This window comes from Apiospora hydei, assembly GCF_038363865.1.
Source record: "Apiospora hydei strain CBS 114990 chromosome Unknown utg000005l_segment0_segment0, whole genome shotgun sequence".
In the NCBI taxonomy this organism is placed as follows: Eukaryota; Fungi; Ascomycota; class Sordariomycetes; order Amphisphaeriales; family Apiosporaceae; genus Apiospora; species Apiospora hydei.
In genome coordinates this window covers 587,852-607,219 of record NW_027117364.1, presented here as the reverse complement: position 1 = coordinate 607,219, position 19,368 = coordinate 587,852, and the positions used below count along the sequence as shown (strand labels likewise).

At 53.3% G+C, this 19,368-nt stretch overlaps 7 protein-coding genes across 7 annotated transcripts; 3 read left to right on the top strand and 4 right to left on the bottom strand.

Annotated features, from left to right (window-relative positions):
• Positions 1-17: 17 nt before the first annotated feature.
• PG997_005642 (uncharacterized protein) lies at positions 18-1,614 on the top strand (the record flags this gene model as incomplete). The annotated part of the gene is made up of 2 exons (XM_066809957.1): positions 18-480; positions 1,454-1,614. The coding sequence occupies 2 exons, from the start codon at positions 18-20 to the stop codon at positions 1,612-1,614; spliced, it is 624 nt and encodes a 207-aa protein (XP_066668880.1).
• PG997_005641 (ankyrin repeat-containing domain protein) lies at positions 1,468-5,118 on the top strand (the record flags this gene model as incomplete). The annotated part of the gene is made up of 4 exons (XM_066809956.1): positions 1,468-1,610; positions 1,663-1,886; positions 2,118-3,121; positions 3,250-5,118. The coding sequence occupies 4 exons, from the start codon at positions 1,468-1,470 to the stop codon at positions 5,116-5,118; spliced, it is 3,240 nt and encodes a 1,079-aa protein (XP_066668879.1).
• A 1,689-nt stretch (positions 5,119-6,807) lies between these two features.
• On the top strand, positions 6,808-8,064 carry PG997_005640 (uncharacterized protein; the record flags this gene model as incomplete). Its single annotated transcript, XM_066809955.1, has 2 exons — positions 6,808-7,584; positions 7,666-8,064. The coding sequence occupies 2 exons, from the start codon at positions 6,808-6,810 to the stop codon at positions 8,062-8,064; spliced, it is 1,176 nt and encodes a 391-aa protein (XP_066668878.1).
• Positions 8,065-8,705: 641 nt separating this feature from the next.
• On the bottom strand, positions 8,706-9,851 carry PG997_005639 (ribonuclease H-like protein; the record flags this gene model as incomplete). Its single annotated transcript, XM_066809954.1, has 1 exon — positions 8,706-9,851. The coding sequence occupies one exon, from the start codon at positions 9,849-9,851 to the stop codon at positions 8,706-8,708; it is 1,146 nt and encodes a 381-aa protein (XP_066668877.1).
• A 2,724-nt stretch (positions 9,852-12,575) lies between these two features.
• On the bottom strand, positions 12,576-13,518 carry PG997_005638 (Acyl-CoA N-acyltransferase; the record flags this gene model as incomplete). Its single annotated transcript, XM_066809953.1, has 3 exons — positions 12,576-12,676; positions 12,736-13,221; positions 13,299-13,518. 3 exons carry the CDS (start codon positions 13,516-13,518, stop codon positions 12,576-12,578), a joined length of 807 nt encoding a protein of 268 aa, XP_066668876.1.
• A 583-nt stretch (positions 13,519-14,101) lies between these two features.
• PG997_005637 (uncharacterized protein) lies at positions 14,102-15,457 on the bottom strand (the record flags this gene model as incomplete). Its single annotated transcript, XM_066809952.1, has 3 exons — positions 14,102-15,205; positions 15,235-15,328; positions 15,408-15,457. 3 exons carry the CDS (start codon positions 15,455-15,457, stop codon positions 14,102-14,104), a joined length of 1,248 nt encoding a protein of 415 aa, XP_066668875.1.
• Positions 15,458-16,892: 1,435 nt separating this feature from the next.
• Positions 16,893-17,750, bottom strand: PG997_005636 (uncharacterized protein; the record flags this gene model as incomplete). The annotated part of the gene is made up of 1 exon (XM_066809951.1): positions 16,893-17,750. One exon carries the CDS (start codon positions 17,748-17,750, stop codon positions 16,893-16,895), a length of 858 nt encoding a protein of 285 aa, XP_066668874.1.
• Positions 17,751-19,368: the final 1,618 nt, after the last annotated feature.

Here is a 19,368-nt window from a genome sequence, read left to right as displayed (position 1 = left end):
TTGTCGGTAGCAATCTGATGAACGCCACGACCGGGGGCTTTACGCTGATCTGGTCAGTGTCCTTACTGAATACGTGCAGGGACGAGGATCCTTTGGGGGACCCCGAGGCGTGGGCATACCACTCGAGGCAGCACAACGTCAAATTCACCATTGCCGAGGGTGCGCCCTTGCCGGATATCGAGGCCGCCGTCAACGCTTGCTCGTCGCCGGACAGCACGCTCGCGATCACGCCTCATGGTTGGAGAGATGGAGTTTGCCCGGTACTAAGGTCCAACGACACGACACCGTCGGCAGCGACACCCTGTGGGCTGAAGACGGTGGCAAGAGAAATTGCCGATGAAGTCTCTGCGGCCATGTTGGGCCTGATGGGATGCTCGGAGGGGACATGGCAAAACATCAAAACGCCATGTCTCCCCAAGGAGAAAAGTAAGGGACTACGGATGGCAACGGGCTGGGAGTTGGTGCTGGTGCTAGCACTCGGTATGGTTGCGGCGCTTATGCTTTGAGGTCCGGTGTGTGGCACAAACAATTGAAGAGAGATATATAGTGATACCCAGCATTGCACGTTGCAGGTCGTCAGTATATAGATGAGCCTGCCATGCCCTCCTTATTGTGGACTTCAGCCGTAGTAGAGTCCATACCGACGGACTATTTCTTACCGGGGGAACTTCCTTGGCGGTCTCGAGTTACTTGTCAGATCACAGGGCATAACACTGATCTCGAAGTATTGGCGACTAGTCAGACTCGGACGCCTATAGGCTGGCTGAGTTTGTCGAGATCGGCGACACCGGCCAGATCATAGCCACTACGCGTCGACTAGCTCCTCGGCTGGAACGCAGGCGTGGACCGCAACGTCCTGGGCGCCAGTCAGGACTACAGCCTCCTGTAAGGCGATAGCCCCGAGCCAAGCTCGCCGTCGCCGATGACGAACATAGACCGCATCACGCCTACACGGCAAAGCAGTGACTCTCGTTCCCTTATGTAAACATGAAATGTGAAGTTCAATTTAGACTAACAGATACCGGCAAGAAGATGTAATCGCCAATCATCTCCCGGCAATGGGGGCGCGGGTGGTCTGCCTTACCCTAACCCATGTTCTCAGATGCGGTCATCTTTCCAACTCCGGTTTGGACCAATGGCATCAATGCGCGGCGAAGTACGGTTACATTTCCTGTACGATATTGGAGATGGCTAATAAAACGCCGACACCACCAAGCCACCACAGAAGTGCATTTCAGATATCGGGTTGGACCAATCATATTCCAAGGCCCCCTGCATTCTAGACCGTGTGTTGGATTTCGTCCTGGGCCATCAATAGTGAGGCCAGTGGTCCATGCACCAATAGGTAATCCTACAAAATGACAATCTTCTCCAACTCAGCCCAATTTGCAATTTCAATCTTCACCCTTCGTTGTCTACCCCAAACACCCTGAACATCTATTGACACAACTAGATCACCCCTTCACGATGGCCATTGCCAGTCGCAGTGCCCGGATACCGGATGCAAAGTGGGAGGAACACAAATTCACTATCGTGCAACAGTTCGTGGACCAAAACATGTCCTTGGGGGACATCGTGAAGTCTCTGAAGACCTCCAACTTCATCGTAACGTGAGCATTCCCCTCTGTGATTCGGCTAATCGCAATGGCTAATGATAAACAGGAGGAATCAACTGAGCCATCGCCTAAACAAGACTTGGCGCATCCACAAGACGACCCCCAAGGGTGAAGCAGAAGCCTTATGGAGATGTATCGAGTACCGTATCACCGAGCGGCGAAAACGTGGCAAGAGTAGCAATATCATACTCGATGGGGCATTGGTGGGACCAGCGAAGGTCATGAAGGAAACGGGAAGATACTCGCAACTGTCGTGGTTGTCTGGAATCGGTAGGTTGACAAAACTTCCTTGCCTTCCATGGCCGTGGTTTAATAGTCATGAAAGGTACCCGACCAAAAACACCTCCAGGCCATGTGATATCGGTGTATACTCCACGGGAGCCTTTGGACAGTACAATTTGGCCTATGGATATGCCGTGGCTCACTTCCCAGCTACAATCACTACAAAGTATGTCATGCAACTTGAATTCTTCTTGTAGTATTATGCGCTAACATATCCAGTAACCTCCTCCATTCGGGTGTCTTCCGACAATATGGAAGTCGTTTCAAAATGGAGAAGCTCAACTTTCTTCGATATCAACAAGAGATTAATCAGCCGCGGTCGATGTGATCAACCACTGACTGGTCTCCATCTACGAATCCCCGAATCTGAAGAGCACGAGGCCATCCGTCTGCTGCAAGTCATGAGATTCGGGAGCGCCGAAGAAGCTTTGCAAGAGCAGGTCAAGCTCTTATTTCTGCAAGCATCCAACAAATGCCTGTTTCCTATTTACGAAGGAACAAAGAAGACGTGGCCCTTCCTGTTGAACTTGATCCAGCTAATGGAGGCAGTGGGTCTCACGCACAAACCTCTTGACCCCGGTCCGGATTTGACGCTGCTCGCCACTCGGGAGGCACTTTTCCAGCAAACATTCAATTCGATGACCTGGCTGAATGGCGCATCTGGGAACTACACCGGTTGTTTCGAGGGACCTCTGCTACATGATGAAATGGATAGTGTCATACGCTTCATCGAGTGGCTTCTTCAGTCCTACCAGAATCCAAATATTCCATTGAGATGCCCTTGCGGGAATATGACGTCGGCGCTCCAGTTTGCATTGGCATGCAAACTTGATACCTTGACAGCCATCTTGCTGCGTCGCAGGGCGGATCCTTCCGGGGCACCTACATATCCCGATTTTGAGCTTTGTTGTACGATGCAGCTCCCACCAATTGTGCTTGCTATCTTGTCAGACAGGAAGTCCAACAGTGGAATTCTCCTGAGAGAGTTCAAGAATCCTAAAAAGCTACTTCTGGAGCTGTTGTTACTGAAGCCACTCCAGTATTTTCATCCCCGTGAAGATACGTATAGGCCAGACAAACAACATCGGTTATACCAGATGATCGACAAATGGGGAGATGAATTGGATTGGCTCTCAGTTCTTGAATACGTCAAGAATTGTGTAGGCCCCGCCTGGTTTGAAAACCCGGAGCACAGCCAAGGGCTCCTGTTCGGTGCTTCGCGGGTAGGCTGCTTGGAGATATTGGACTTCGTCCTCAAGAACAACGTGGATATCAATACCACCAACCGATACGGCGCAACCGCTTTACACAATGCAGTTATAGGGCGCAAATTTCCCTATAAAACTTGCAGATACCTTTGGAACACGGTGCGGTACTGAACGATAATCCTGCACTCATCTCAGTTTTCCACTTGGCTTGTTCAAAAACTGATGATGTCGAGACTCTTGAGTTGCTTTATTCCCACGGAGCAAGCGTACAGGGGGGTCTCGACATCACACCTGACGCGGCGAGATACATGTTTGACCGTCAGCCTTTCTACATAGGGGAACAAGAGCTACTTGATGAACTACGCAGGAATGCCACTCCCCTAAAGGCCGCACTGAATAACAGACGTTTGGATTCCCATGAGTTACGGGCGTTCCTTTTACATGTGGCACAGAGTGGCATTGAAACCACAGATTGGATATTCGATGCAGCAGTAGTGTCAGCTGACACGAAAATTCTCCATTTAGCTCTGCAAGCCAGCGGCTGGCACACCTTGCAACTTCATCGCCGGTACGGATTACTTCGCGTCGTTATGGAGTGTTGCGACTTTTTCTTCTTGAGTCACACTACTACAAACGGACGTCTCAGTTATTGCAATAAAGCTGACAGTCATGCGCGGGCCAAGATAGTCCGCAAGCTACTGGAGGTTGCAGTCAATATTGCTGCGGGTGATGCGGTTCGTGCTGTAAGATTGGGGGATTGGAATCTTGCTCAAAGACTTCAGAGACTCGATCCACTAGGCATTTCTGCAATGCCACTTCCCTATGAAGGGGGCGAAATCTCATTTCTCGAGGCCACCCTACTTTGGTGTCCAGAGCATTCGGCTGAGGCTATCCAAACGTGTCGCTATGATGCTGGATCATTGTGTGCGGCCGTCTTTGGAGTTTGCAGGGGTAGCTTGGAACCAAGTACGATCGAAGCGCTTTTCATCAATAGGTTATTGGTATGCGATGCCTCAACTTTGGACAACCACATGGAGATGGCAGCAATTGGCATTGCTCTACACAACGGCAGATTAGACCTCCTGGAAATCCTTGAGAACGATTTGCCGGCAGAATGTTCAGCTCGCATGCATCCCGACCACTACGATAATATGGAAGAAGTACTTGCGGGGCCTCTATGGTGGCATTCTCAAAATGTTGGCTCCGTAGGATGCTTTGCTGTTCGCCTACCATTGCCGATATTCGCCACCACGATCCAGCGGTACAAGTGGGACATGAACTGTCTTTCGTTGTTAGTAAACTTCGAGGACCACCACAAGATCGAAGTGTTAAAAGAGTACAAAGATCTACTTCAAACCTCCGAGGCCTTTTGGGACCCTGAAAAAGTTCATCCAAATAGCCCGCTTGGCTATGCAATTTCATCTGGGTCGTTCGAGCTTGCCAAAACGTGCCTCGAACTCGGCGATAGCGTAAATGGGTTGGTCTCTGCGCCTCCCTCAAAACGCTATACGCCCTTAATGGTTGCTCTATATAAAGGTGCTCTTGATATCGTGGATCTTTTGCTGGAGTGGAAAGCAGACGTCAACCGTACCGGACTAGACTTTCAATCAGAGGATGAGTTGATAGTCGCCCCTCTCCAGATTGCTTGCAGAGATGGTTGCTTAGAGACAGCGAAACGGTTAATCGATCGTGGGGCTGATATAGATGCCATAGAGCACGGTTGGAGTGCGCTTAGATATGCAGCAGCGTATGGAAGGCTTGACACAATCCACCTGCTTTTAAGCAAAGGGGCAAAGGTCACCGGCGATGACGCTTGGAGGCTAGATGAAGCCATAGAAGTCGCATCAGAATGGGGTCATTTGGCCGCAATAAGACTCCTCAAGGACTATGCAGCAAAGATAGGCCACGCATTCGTGGACGACGAGGACGACCAGGGCGAGATAGGCGCAGAGGAAATTGACGAAGACGGGGAATATGGATGGATTGAAACTTCTATGCTGGATCTGGTGTAGCAGGTTGGCGCAACTTTAACTTCCAATTCTTCCAATTTGTCAGGGAACGAACTGCGGCAATTGTAGGATCTGAAATTGAGGTTGCACGATATACGTAAACTTGGGGAAGGGTACATACACATCCTCGGCATGACAAAACGACAGCCAATATGGTGCTCTATAGATCCTGAACGAATTGCAAGTTTGGAATTCCTCGTGTTCTGCACCAGATGACGGGAAATATGTCACCCGAGGCTATCATCGCGACTGTTGGTGTCATCTCCACTCTGCCACCGACAATGTTCATTGTATGGAAACTATGTTGTCATTGGAGAAATAGAAAGAGTCCAATAGGTGAGCCAAAGACCAGAACAAACCGACAGAACATATTCTAAAACTATCTGAAGCCATCAATACCTTCGGGCTACCCCGGTTCCAGTCATCTACCCCCACCCCTACATCAATGTTACTTGCCGGGCCAGAAGTCTATCAGGGTGACTTTGATGCGTATACAAGCGAGGCCATTGGAAATGACTACAGAGGCGGTTGCGGCGTAGTCCTTTCCCTTCGTGTTCGCATAGACTCCGCAGGAGACTGGCAAGCAAAGAGAAGATGAGACAAACCTGCACTTCGAATATTTGGTCCAACTTTTCGAGGCTATTTCTGGGGCCAAATGGGGCGGCACCACAACAGACTGGACCTGGAAGTACCTAACTATAATTAAAAACGGATGGCGAGAAGGGAGCCTCATTTAGGGATTTGTGACGACGTTGCTTCGTGTACCTAAACAGACCGACTGTCAGTCGTGGAGAAAAAGCAATGCTTCGATTGTGATGTGACAGCGAGTTATGGCCAACGATGTACATACTGCAGGCTCCATGAAATAGAGCAGCCCAGTCATGTCTACACAAAATCGAGTGAGGGTGCCCATCATGGATCACCGCGAACGTCCGACTTGGAAAGGGGAGGTAGACCAATTAGATATCCTGGCAAGGTGTCATGCATGTCTCACTTATGTCACCACTATCCCGCCGTTTACTCTGTCCCACTGTCAAAACGCCAGTTCCCAACAGAATCAAAAGTAGAACACCTGTGTAGATGGACTGACAAAGTTGACCGCACCAGCAGAAAGATGGGACGAACCATATCCGACCGTTCCATGCCATCCGAACTGTCGAAGATCTGATCTGATCTGAATCTGACAGTTTATGTAGGTCCCATCTAAGCTTATCTGACAGCAGGGCTCCACAGAGGGTCCCTGAGTGCCGGGGGCTGGGCGTCTCTAGGAGTCTAGGCGAGCCTAGGCCCCCCGAGAGCCCACCTTTCTAATGATAACGTCAAAAATCGTCAAAAAGTTGCTTGCCTGTGAAAATTCTCGCCGTGATGGAATTCCCACGTGCCTCGGCGATTTGCTGGGCGGTGGCGGGCCGCCACTTTCCACCATCATGTCCGCCCTTTTTCTCGGTGACTGCTTGCTTGTGTCACGACTCTCATCTCACTACCACCACCACCACTACCAATTCACCCCCTGCCAAGCCACAACTTACACAAAACCGCCAAACTTCCATTAGCACCTGTCCGCCCCGAAGCTTATTGTACCATCCGGCTCTTATCAGTCTCCGTTTCGCCGACAGACCATTTTGTTGGCCCCCAAAGTTTCTCCCCGGCTGACCCGGTCCCCCTAATCTCTCGGCCACCTCACATACCACAATGGATTCTCCACCTTTCATCGTGACGCCGCATCCCTTAAAAGGCAGAGCCGCCTTTGCGACCCGCGATTTGCAACCGGGATCTCCACTCCTGACCACGAGACCCTGCTCCGTCTACACCATCCAGCGCGAGTTCCGCCGCGAGGTGTGCGCACGGTGCTTTTCCTACGACCGCGGCGTCGATTGGAAGGTCCGGGTAGACCTCCCGGCCGAGGGCAAGCAGAAGCAGAACCCCACTTTAGGGTTAGTGTTTTGCAGCGAGGTTTGCCGTGATGAGTGGGTGCACCGACAGGGCGCTATCGGCCTAGAGGCTTGGAAGACAGCTTGGGAAATCGGAAGCCGCCAGAAGGGCAAGAGGACGAGCAGCAACGGCTCCACGGAGTCGTCGGACGATGGCGCAGCCAACATCCCTGATGGTCGGCCGAGTTTCGACGAGATCGACAGAGCCTGGACCGAGGCCGAAGAGACACTCGGCAAGAAGGTGCGAGAGCTGAGAATGCGGGAGTCGAGTCAAGGCGCGCAATTGAACAAGTCGGAAAGGAAACTGTTGCAACGTGCGAAAGACACCAAGCCGCCGTCGATTGAGACCCTCTGGGCCATCGTTTCAGGTATCCTCACGCATTACTGGACGCACAACACGCCAGTACCGGTTCTCGACGAGAAGAGCGACCTGCCCGCGGAGCACGATGAATGGACCGAGATCCTGCGCCTGAAGCACCACCACATGCCGTTCGCCTCGCACGAAGAGCTGCAGGATTACATCGGCGCATACCTATGTGTAAGTCATATGCCCCCTACTTTGATGAGAGAATGCCAAGACTGACGCGGCCCTACCAGCTCCTGGCCCAACTCCCCACAGTCCTCATTCCCTCCCCTCACCCCTGACGTGATCCAAACCCTGCAGAACGCCGCCGCCCACAACAGCTTCAGCATCCGCCCCGCCCTCAACAGCGGCGCCTACAACGCCGAGTACCTGGGCTGGGGCCTGTGGACGACGGGCAGCATCTGGAACCACTCGTGCGCGCCCAACATCGCCAAGGCCCGCGTGCGCGACCGCTGGGTCTTCGTCGTCGACCGGGACGCCAATAGCAAAACCGGCGTGAGGAGGGGCGAGGAGCTCTGCATCAGCTACCTCGGCGGCGACGAGAAGGAGCTCAGCGTCGTCGAGAGGCGGAGACGGCTTCAGGACGCTTGGGCGTTCGAGTGTCAGTGCGATGCTTGTGTTCGCGAGGCTTCGAGAGGGGACGTACCTTCTTAACTGGACTTTGAGCGGTTGCTTTCCTTTTCATTGGGGCTTCTTCGCGGCGTTTTGGTTTGGCTGCGGAAGATGAGCCACGGTAGAGGCGGTTTTGGGGGTATATGCCTCCGGCACGTGCAAATGTGGATTACAGAAGACACAGAGTAAACATCGGTGAAAGATATGATCGATAGAGAATAGAAGAGAATTTATCGAATGGAAAATAGGCATGGTTATTGTGCAGAATCGGGTGAGACAGGTATACCCACCGACTGAAGCCACGGAGATTTAGACAAGTCTTGGACACTACCATCACATCCACATATCTGGACTCCATCGCCATCACTTAGCCCGTTCTGCCGTGAGGTCGACGCTAGCTGACCTTGCAAGAACATGGTCTTGGAATTGCCAAGCGATAGTAACCGATCGATGGCCGCGAGCGGGAAATCGTGCCCTGGAATGCAAGCTCCTCGATGAATCTCATGACTTGCCTTTTTGGTTTGTTTTTTTGCTTTGCGACTCATACCAGCCCAGGCCAGCGAAAACAAGTGAGACAAAAACGAGCAGACTCAAACTTCCTTTGGGCACGTCGTCCCCAGCATCCTTGAGCTTGCCTTCATCGCCAAGTCAGTCTTGTTTCACTTCAGCCAGCAACGGTTATTTCAATGCTCACCTTTCAACTGGACCTCACGTCGCTTTTTCTTTGCCCAAGTGGGCCTGGGGGCAGGGCGGCTGGCCCGCGGTTTGTATTCCTGCGGTTTGTATTCCTCCAACGGAACCCAGACCCAGTCAGCCTCCCACGGGCCCCTCGCCATCGCTGCCTTAAGGGGCTGATACAACTCCTGCTGTGACTCAACAATGCGTGCTTTCGTCTCCTCCATGACTTTTTCTCTCCATTCCTCCGAGAGCTTTTTCCAATGCGCCTTCCTCAGTCGCGGCAGGTAGTAGACATCCCCGACGCAGTACGAAATGATTTCCGGGCTAAGCGGGCGGACGTCGAAGACCTCAAACGAGCCCCGGTTGAAGAGGTCCTTGCCGGCGGCTTTCGCGTTGTCCCATTCTTCCTTCTCGGCCACCGTAAGGATCTTCGTCATGCACTTCATCAGCCCGCTGACGAGGTTGCGGTTGCCGTCGTCGCGGCTCGCGTTCTCCATGAGCTGGATGTCCTCGCACCCCCGCAGGCCGACGCCGTAGTGCCAGAACAGCGCGTCCGAGTCGTTCCGGACGTCGAAGAAGGCCTTGCGGCAGTCCGCGGACTCGAGGATGTCCTGGAGGCTGACGTCGTGCTTGGAGCCCCGGGTGGTAAAGGCCGCGGCCTGCAGCAGGAAGACGTCGACCACGAACGCCTCGCGGAGGCGGGTGGAGTAGAAGATGAGCAGCGACAGAGACCCGTCGCGGCACAGATCCGCGCCCTCGAGGTCGACGTAGAGGCAATTGTCGTCGTTGGCGCGACCGGCCAGCGCCTGGGTCCACAGGCGGTCCGCGAGCTCGGAGACGCCGGCGGGGTTGTCGATGAAAAACGTCTGGATTTTCTTCGCTCTTCCTGGCAATTCCACGGGCACGAATCCTGGAGGCGGCGCGTTGACGGCGGGCAGCTCCGGCTTCTTGTCGCGGCCCAACTTCTTCAAGCTTTGCGGGGCGGCAATTGGCGCTGCTGCTGCTGCTGGTGCGACCGCCTCGGTGGCGGCTGCTGCACCTGCCTTGGAGCCACCTTTGAGGTTGAACACAGTGCGCTTTTGGGCAACGCTGCGTAAAGTTCGCGGCGTGGAGCTGAATGCCCGTCCAACATGTCTCCGAGCCGCGTTCATCGGTTGGAATACACGAACATCGCTGTCGTGGGTGTCGGTGGCACGGATTGTTGGCAATGTTCCGCTGGAGAAATGCCTGCACAAGGGGCTCCACCCGGCTGCCGTAGTGGGGGGCGGGGCGTCGCATGTGGCAGGGCTCAGGGGTATTGTAAAAGTACAACGAATCAAGGGACAAGTCACTGGCTACATTGACATTTACGAACAAATATCACATTGACTGCAGTTCAATAACGGCTTCTTTCTATGATTAATGCAATGCGTATTTTCTATTTCGATAATTGACAAGACACTGCAGCTATCGTGTTCGGGGACGGTCGAAAGAATCAAAGAACATTCAGTACCGATGAGATGGTTGCGACTGGCTATGTCAAAGCTTGCCGCCATGATGTGGGTTTTTAGACCCTAGGAAGATCGTACACATTTGGGAAGGAATCTTTCAGATGCGGCGCCAATCCCGTCAGTTCTCTGAGAGCTGGATTCACTAGCAACGGCTTGATAGTCTTTGGTGATGTAGTTGCGACGGTCGCCTGGGGGAGCTAAGTCATGGATGAGACTACGTTGGGAATATTAGTAAGTCTGCAACACCTTGTAGAACTAATGATCATCCCATACCTGTCGTTTCGCAACTTGACCTGCACGTGGTGGATGAGCAATATAGTGTTCCACGCGAATGTCATACGTATTCCTAGCTTCCACTCCTTGGAGATATAACGGCGAGGGAATTACGCTTGGGAATGATGCAATGAAATAGCCGTCTATAGGGTGTAATACATTGCTTTGTCATTCACTTTGGGGTATCATCTAGCATACTACTCTCCACTAGTAGGTTCGTGAATACCTACAAGAAGAAGACCATAGACTTCCACGCCCCTAAAATATGATAGGTTATCAGACCTGGACTTCCTTGCCGGAATTATTTGGGCTTTTCAGCAGCAAGATCAAATATCAATCTGGGTCCACACCCTGTCGTGTACAGAGCGATAATAAATAGAACATCACTCGTTGTTCTCCTCGTCGAGAGCTTGCATGCTCTTCGGCTTCGCTACAACAGACAACGCCGTCTGGTGCAAATTTCCAATTCGGCATATCAGAGGCCCGAATGCAAACGAGCGTCGGAGACGCCCCTCTGCTTCTGGAGCTCATCGTATTCTACCAGCCTCCTCATCCATGACTGAATCGCGGGTCTGATCAATCGAGGCTTTAAGAAATCGTTTGCAGTATATTTCCGGAGATTATCTACCGCAGATTCACGGCCATCAGGTAGGCTGTTTTGTGAGATGTTTATTAGTTGCGTCACCCATCAACAAAGTTTGATTTTCATACCTTCTCTTATAAAGTCTCATGCGGAAGATGTATATGAGAAGCTTTGCATTCCAAGTGCCAGTGAATCGCAACTGGTACTCGTCCTGGACTCTCATGGCATGGGCTTGGGTGGCGAGGCTCGGAGCAGCTCCCTCGTGGAACTCGATGTGATTCTCAGGGGCCCAGCGCAACTTGGCATCCACGTACTCGACAACGAGTGAGTTATCCAGCTTGTTGGTTCTCAAGCGGAGATAGGCTGGACAATTCCTCATGCGGGCCCAGTCGATTTGATGCTGCCCTCGATCCAGTCGTGCTTCGAGACAGGCAACCTCATTCTCGACACTCTTGGGGAGATGCTGCGACATCAGATTTAGCGTAATATCCTACAGGTTAGAATTTGGTCAATATACTTACTTCTTTGAATCTGCCGATGAGTACGCATCTTTCGATTCCATTCTCCGTAGGGTCACCAGGTGGCTAATTTCAAGGTTGTTAGTATTGGAGAAGATCCAATGAGCCCAGAGGTTTCACTTACCGGAGGCTCAATGGTGCTGTCCCAGAAGCCGTTATCGAACACTTTGCCAAGCCAACGGTCGTATTGCTGGCGATATTTACCGCGTTTCTCAAGGTGGGCCTGTACTGCAGTCGAGTCGGACATTCGAGCGCAATGCAGAGCGTGTTGGAAGAACCAGGCCGTATCACTAGGGTCAAGGTGCTCAGGCTTGCTCTTCACGGCTTTATGTTGGACCTTCTTGTCTTCTCCGGCCATGTTGATGACGTTTACTTGATGTGAATCTTGGTCTGTTCCTGTTGCAGTTGCTGGTTGAGATGAAGAAAGGCGCGAAAGGGTCGAGAGTTTCGGAAAATGCCTGTCTAGGTAGAACAAGCTGCTGACATGCAGTGCTAGAGTCCGTCCTTACATAAAATGGTTTGATAAGATGGTAAGAGTATTTGGGCGTGCTTAAGTATCGAGCTTCGAGCTTGTTGTTGATTCAATCAGTATCTAGGTAGCCTGATATTGTTAGGCACAGCGAAATGTCTCGAAACCTCTTGACCATCATTGATTAGCCCTAAACAATGGGCCGGGAGACACAGTCTTACTATTGGTTAGGCTGTTACTGATTACCCTAGAGCTCGCTGGAATTCATGTAACATTGGATTCCTCAAGGAACCACCAATGTAGGTCTTCGGATTCCTGCCTGGGACATGAGGTAGCAAGAATGGGTCAACGGAGTCTACGAAGCGATGAGGGACTGGCATTATCGATGGCTCGCTGGTAATGAAGGAAAAAGGGCAAGGGGTGCTGGCGACGACAATGGTGCTAGAGGTGGGTGTTGGTATACACGGCCGTACCACTTGCTATGATTTACTGACAGGACGGAGGTGCGAAGCGCCTGAGTGTTGCTGGTATCTGCAAAAAGCTCATGGCACCAAGGAGATATTTGACACCTGGCGGAACTTGCCACATGTCGCATCATTGCTGTCCAACGACTCAACAACATCGCAAGTCCTCCGGTAACGTCCTTAAAGCCCCAAGACTCACACACCTCCAGCCTCACGAACCATATACCGAAACACATACTCCCCCATCCCTCCTCTCCCTCCCCGTCCCCAAGCCACGCCGACCTCCTCCCCACCGCCCACTCATCCAAATCCACCCTCAACCTCTCCACCTCCCGGAACCCCTGCCCCTCAAACAACCTAAAGCCCGCCTCCGAGGCATGTACCCAGCAGAATACCCCGTGGCGGTCCGCTTGCCCCGTCCCCCACTGCACTAACCGACCGCCCACCCCGAGCCCCTGAGCGGCCGGGTCCACCGAAATGGCGATGATGTACAGGCAGCGCGTGCCCTCGGGCATGATCTTGGCCTGGAACGCGGACAGGTGGTCGCTCGTCATCTTCTCGAACTGCTTGATGCGGGATACTGCTTCCTTGTTGGGCGCGGCTTGCTCATCATCTTTGTCTTGCTGCGACGTCGCCTCTGCTCCTCCATGTCCCGGGCAACTGCCCTTGGTGTCCGGTTCCCCAACATGTGGAATGGCACCCTCTCCCGGTGTATCCGCGTGTTCTTCATCAGAATGAGGCAGCGTCACCTCCACCCCGCGCACCCCCAACAAACCCACCCGACAGTCCGACAATCCCGACGATCAACCGCCTTGAGGACGACACAGCGGGACGGCGGCAGATCGATCCACATGCGCAGCCCCGCCGCCATGCCCTCCTCGAATGCGCCGGGCTTCTGCCCCTGCGCCTTCATCTGCGTGTTGGCGTCGCGCGCAAAGGCGCGGGCCGAGATTGCTGCGAGCTGCGGGATGTCGGCCGGCGTGGCCCGGGATAGAATGTGATTGAGGTTAGGCATCGTCATGTTCGGGTATAGATAACAAAGAAAGGAATGGGGTGCAGCATTGGCCGTGCTTGTTCCAAAAGACAGTTCAATAGCTTGGTTGATATACAGCCACAGGCGTAAGATTTGACTACTAGCAAATGCGGTGGCTTTGGGGAATCGAGCATGCGGGTTGCCCAATCGGGCAGGTAGGACACTCGGTTCCGGGGTTGAGTCATCGGCCTGGCGGTCAATGCCTACAGGTTCCTGCAGTTCTGCAGATTCACTAGACGACGTAAGCCGGGCACGATGGTCCAAATCTTGCTGCAGGGGGTATCTGATCACAAGTAAGCTTCACCATGTGCGCAGACCGTACAGCATTTGGTCCAAGAATGGAAAAGTAGTCTCCGATTTTGTCTTGGTATATCCCCTAAAATCCACAATCCTAGTATCCTGATATCCCCGTTCAAGAAACCCAGCAAACGCCAACCCATGGTATAAGTAGAAACGTAAACACCCCCGTCCAGCCCCACCAAAGACAAGCATGCGGACTATATAGCACTCACCATTTCATCATGTCAATCATGGCTACCAACGAGAAAGATCTCGACATTCCCCCGTCCTCTCACCTATCACCATACCCCACCTTGGCGTAATCAGCGGGATTATACGGGTAGTGGCTGGGATGCTTCACGCGCAGCGGCTCAGGCGTGTGCTCCTCGCGCGTCTCGGAGTGCGTGGACAACTCGCTCGTAAAGCCCTTATGATCTAGCCCTGGCGACGCAACACCGACGCTGCCGCCACCTTCCGAAGACATCGACGTAGGTCGCGACTGTTGCAGGCCGGGGCTGGGCTGGCTTTGCGACCAGCGCCAATTGCTGTTGGGGTCGGGCGACGATAGGACGGACTGTTCGGATATGGCTAGACCCGGAGACGGCTGGCCGGGCTTCACCCCTGGCGACGGCTGTGGGTAGTGGTAGTCACCCGGCAGCTCCATGACGACGGCGGGCGGTGCGGTCGGGTTGGGGAGTTCCGAGTAACGGTTATGATTGGCTACGTAGTAATCAGGAGCTTGGGAGCCAGCAGTGCCAGGCCGACTGTAGTGTTGCGGATGCATTGACATCGGGCGGGGAACTTGGTAAGGGATGCCTGGTGACCCGAGCGGGGGCGAATTGGGACCGGATCCCGGAGAAGCATTGGCGTATTGCGTCGATCGGTCATTCGGGTTGACGGTGCGCAGCTTGCCATCCTCGATCATGGCCGACAGTACGCCGGCGTCGAGCAGCTCGGCCTTCTTGATGAAACGATTGACCATCTCCTTGCTGGCCGCCTTGAGCTGAGTCTTGACGAAGCCGACCATGGCGAAGTTGCATCGGATCTCGATGTCCTCGTGCAGGTATAGTCCATCTTTCGGGGCGCCCAGAGATGCCAGTCCCATTTCCTGCGGCTCGGGCGGTTCGACGCCGGGCTGGTTGCCCGCGATCCGGTATTTGTTGCGCAAGTCTACGTTGGCCGGGCTGCCGACGTAGATGTGTGATTGCAGGCCCCACGGCATGTCGTGGAAGCAGCCATTGAAGCTGATGGAGCCAGAGCCTAGCCTTCCGAGGCCGGGGATGTATTGGATGCGCTCGGTGATCTCGTACCAAGTCGAGTAGAATTCGTCAGAGGGCGCATCTCGGGGAGCTTTGATCGGTTTGAAACCAGTGACGAGTGGGTTTAGCTCAATGACCTGTAAGTGGGATGTTAGTTGCGATGCACATTCTGGGTAGACAGCTTGCCCTTGGCGACTTGGAAGTCGGACTTATCTTTATGGGCATGGAGAATATCGATCGCAAGAGCTCGAGGGATGAACCTATTGGGGTTGTCAGTAAAATAACCGGATCCCAGGGAATGTGGTGGGCAGCCCCGTAGAGACCCTGCAAATAGCGTACCCTGGTATTGGCGTGATGATGGTGAAGACCTCTCTCTTTTTCAGCACCATCGTGTCGGGTAGTCGTACAAAATTGTTGCGACAGGTTTTCGATAATGGTTTTGGAATGCGGTAGAGAGAGTAAGCCGGACCACGAAAACCAAATCGAAAAAGAAAAGAGCCGGTGCAGGCGAAGCAAACAAGCCAAGCCCAGAGGAATCCCAACAGCCGGGTGTCCGTCAGTCAGCCCGTCGCTGCCCAGCCCCCTAAGCCCCCGGATTGAGACATTGCCGTTGATCGCCTGTGATTTGGGGGGCTTTTGGTGGAGGAGTCTTTGCAGTGGAGGTGACGTGTGTGCGTAGTTCAGCGTCCGTCAGCACCAACGAGGGCAAGCGGCGAGGCTAAAAGTTGGCCGACCCCGTGGCTAAAGCGACCCTTGGATTGAAACGGACAACGCTCGCTTTTCATGCAAACATCCTTCCCAGCATCGACTGCGCATCCCTCCCCAGATGCCAGAGCCCCCCGCTGCACTGCCTGAACATGAAGCAAATCCTTTTACTCCCAGCACGCTTGTCACTTTGTGTTGGGTGGGCATTACTGGGCCAAAAGTCTAGCACACGCAATAGCCATCATGCCAATCAATTGGCGTTAGTCGGCGCCTTGCGCATCATTGCACATCAACGCCCCCTAGAAATGATTACAACCCGACGCTACCGTTGCGTCACTTGCCACCCCGCCAAGCGGTAAGACAAACAAGCCAGGCCGTTTCATTGGCAAATTCAATCGTAGATACACGTAGATGGTCAGCGAGCTGCATCTGCGATTTTCGCATCGGACATATCCTACATGGGTAAGCTTACTGCTTACATTTCTGGAGTCGCACTGCTTCGCAAAAGACCCGACAAACAAAATATTACACTGGGGGTGGGTGTGCTGTTCTATCGGTGGTCTCGACCGCGCTAAAACAAGAGGGAATCCATCCCACCGGGACCTTAAAGCCTATTAATAGGCTCAGGTTCAGGCCTGTCAGCCGCTCGCAGCTTGCGAGTCAAGACGTCGCATCTTGTTCATCCGAACAATGTCGGAACGATATTAATCGGAGCTTCTACGTGAGGTTAGTAGAAAATGCAATGGCGACGTCCTCTACGGTGGTTTGTTCAATCAATGCGTAAACTCATGATTCGGCCGAGTATATTGGCGACTACCTAAGTGCTCGGCAACTTTGCTGCCCCGGACGATTTAGGTATAACCCAAGACCCTGGCCGTACCTAGTTTAGTTCTCATGGCGAGCTATTCTTCCATGTCTCCATCAAGCATCCCATAGCTGAGTTTTCCAGGCTGCGTAGACGCCATGTTGTGGACCCATCCTTCCAGCCTTCTGGGACTATGGATGTGCTGTCTGTTCTGCACTAACTTCCTTCTGTACGTCTGGAGATCCATGCACGCTCCCTGCTGAGTAACAAGAGCAGACTAACGCCGCCGGCGGCTGATCATCAAGTTTCGGCGTTTATTCCCCCTGTTGCCGAACCTCCGCAGCCAGCAGCCCCGACTTCGTAACCGTCGATCGGTCCAACGATCTCGATACCGCGCCCAGGACGACCTTGAGCACGCCCTCGGCCGACAGGACGCCCGGCCGGCCGCTCCACGTCGTCGTGTCCACCATGTCGCGCGTCCCCTCCCGCTTGTGCATCTCGTCGTCGTCGACCTTGAGTCCTGCGCTGATCCGCGGGTCGTGGCCGATCTGGAACAGCTGCACGCCGGCCTGGTAGGCGGGCGCGTGGACGCGGTCGAGCTCGCGCGCGGCGGCGGCCAGGTGCCCGTACAGGGAGTCCTCGATGTGCCCGTCGGTGACGACGATGAGGTTCATGGGACGCTTGCAGTGGCGGTCCTTGTGGAGGCGCGTCAGGTAGCTGTAGTCGGCGACGTACTTGGCCAAGATGTCGCCCAATCTGGCGCCGAGCCGGGCGCGGCCCCGCGGCTTGACCTGGTGCAAGATGCCGGCCACGTTGTCGCTCTGGAGGGGCGAGCCGACGGCCAACCCGATGCCGCGGTAGCCGCTCTTCTCGACGGACGAGAAGAGGGAGGAGTAGCTCCGTGGGCGATGGTTGACGAAGTAGAGGTCGATGCCGTTGGGATCGCGCTCGCAGCAGATGGGGACGACGGCGCAGATCAGGGCGATGACTTCGTGCCAGTGCTGCTGCATCGACTCCGAGTCGTCGATTAGGAAGACGGTGTCGAAGACCTCGAGGAAGGCGAAGGGGTCCTTGTCGTTGGTGACGTGGTGTCGGGTAAGCTCGGGTACAGGTATTCCTTCGCCCAGAGGGTAAGGTGGCTCGGGCGAACCTGCTGCGGCATCCTGCTCCATGACTGGAATATGGTTCGGTCTGCAGAGATGTTGGATCTTTGGTGAGGGTTGGGGTGGCATTTCAAGTGCTGAAGTACAGATGCGATACCGAGGAGGGATCTGTCAATTGAGCTCAAATGTGGCAGCTTGAGGTTTCTTTGTTATGCCGTGCCAGGAGAGCGGCACCCGCCAAGTTCAATTCGTCAAGGTCGTAGCCCTTCGAGCTTTTGTAGGTAGACCTGGGACGATTGTTGCGGGTGTAACAGCATCAACCATTCGCAGCAAACAAGTTGGTTGCGATTCTTTTGAAGTGGTTCCGCATCTTGTTTGGCATGATATCACCCACCCAATGTGTTAGAAGGCGCCTCTACATTCAATCCACACCATAGCACTCGTTCTACTTCGTCTCAATTGCCATGTGAAGACCAACCGGTTCTCGACCAAGTGACGCAGTTGCCGACTTCATGTCGCCGTGAAAGCTCAATATACACCCCCCTTTTGCCTCAATCCCGCGTCCACATATGACAAACACATCTTCTCGGTGTCGGTATAGCATACAAACAATGGCATAGATTCCTTTCCCGTAATCGCGGAAGCTACTGGAAAGTTTTGAAGAACTAAAGTGGTGTTGAGTTGCCGTGCTTTAGACATGGTTGCCATTCGTTAGACTCGGTTCAATTGATGACCCGACCAGAATCCTGCACAACGTCAACAGATCGCTGGGACTTCAATTACTTAGAACCAACAGTTACTGAGAAAGCAAAACCAATATGATCAAAAACATGTCTTTCCCCAGAAAGATTTCTCGTGTCAGCAAGGCGGCAATGCTGCCCTCCCGTAGCTTGTTGCTTTTGCCCAGACACCAACGGCATGCAGCTTTCTCCTCATCTGGACGTCTTACAAACAAACCAAACAACAAGCCTCAAGACGAAGAACACCAAATTCCAAATTTTAAAGTCAGCGATATCGTGTCGACTAGACGCGGCCGCATCATCTTTTACAGCGCGGTAGCGGTCCTGGCAACGCTGGAAAGCCTGACCTGGCTGAACGTCGCGCCCAGGGTCTTTTCTAAGAAATCTGAAGATTAGGGTTTAACTGCACATTCAAGAACTTAGGTGAGCTACATAATGACACCCTTTGGCTGATACGGCCGGGTGGATGCTTATTCAAGACTAGCATGGGGCTCGTTGCCTGAACACGATATTCTCTCCTTTCCTAAAGATATCACAATGGACTCCAGACTTGTATGAGATCAACAAGTTTGTTGGTCAGTTCAGGAAACATGCTTCATCATGCTGTACTATCAATACTATCAATCATACCATTTTTTTAACGACAGGCAGTGCTTGAGTTGCATTCTCGCGGTCCAGCTACATATCGATGAGAAAGCTTGCAGTACTTGAGCTATCCTCAGTAAACGCCCCTGAGTTGAGATGTGTTTGACATCTGGTGTGGGCGATCTGTAAGGTATCAGCTTCATCTAGCAGTCATGTCATAAACGGGGCCTGAGATACTCACATCGGCCCGAAAAGCACGAAGTTCTGCTTCCTTCTCTTTGATCAGGGTCAGGAGCTTGGCATGGACTTGATCAACATGATAAAGCAGCTTCGCCCAGTTACGAAGAAGGAGGGGTCGAGTT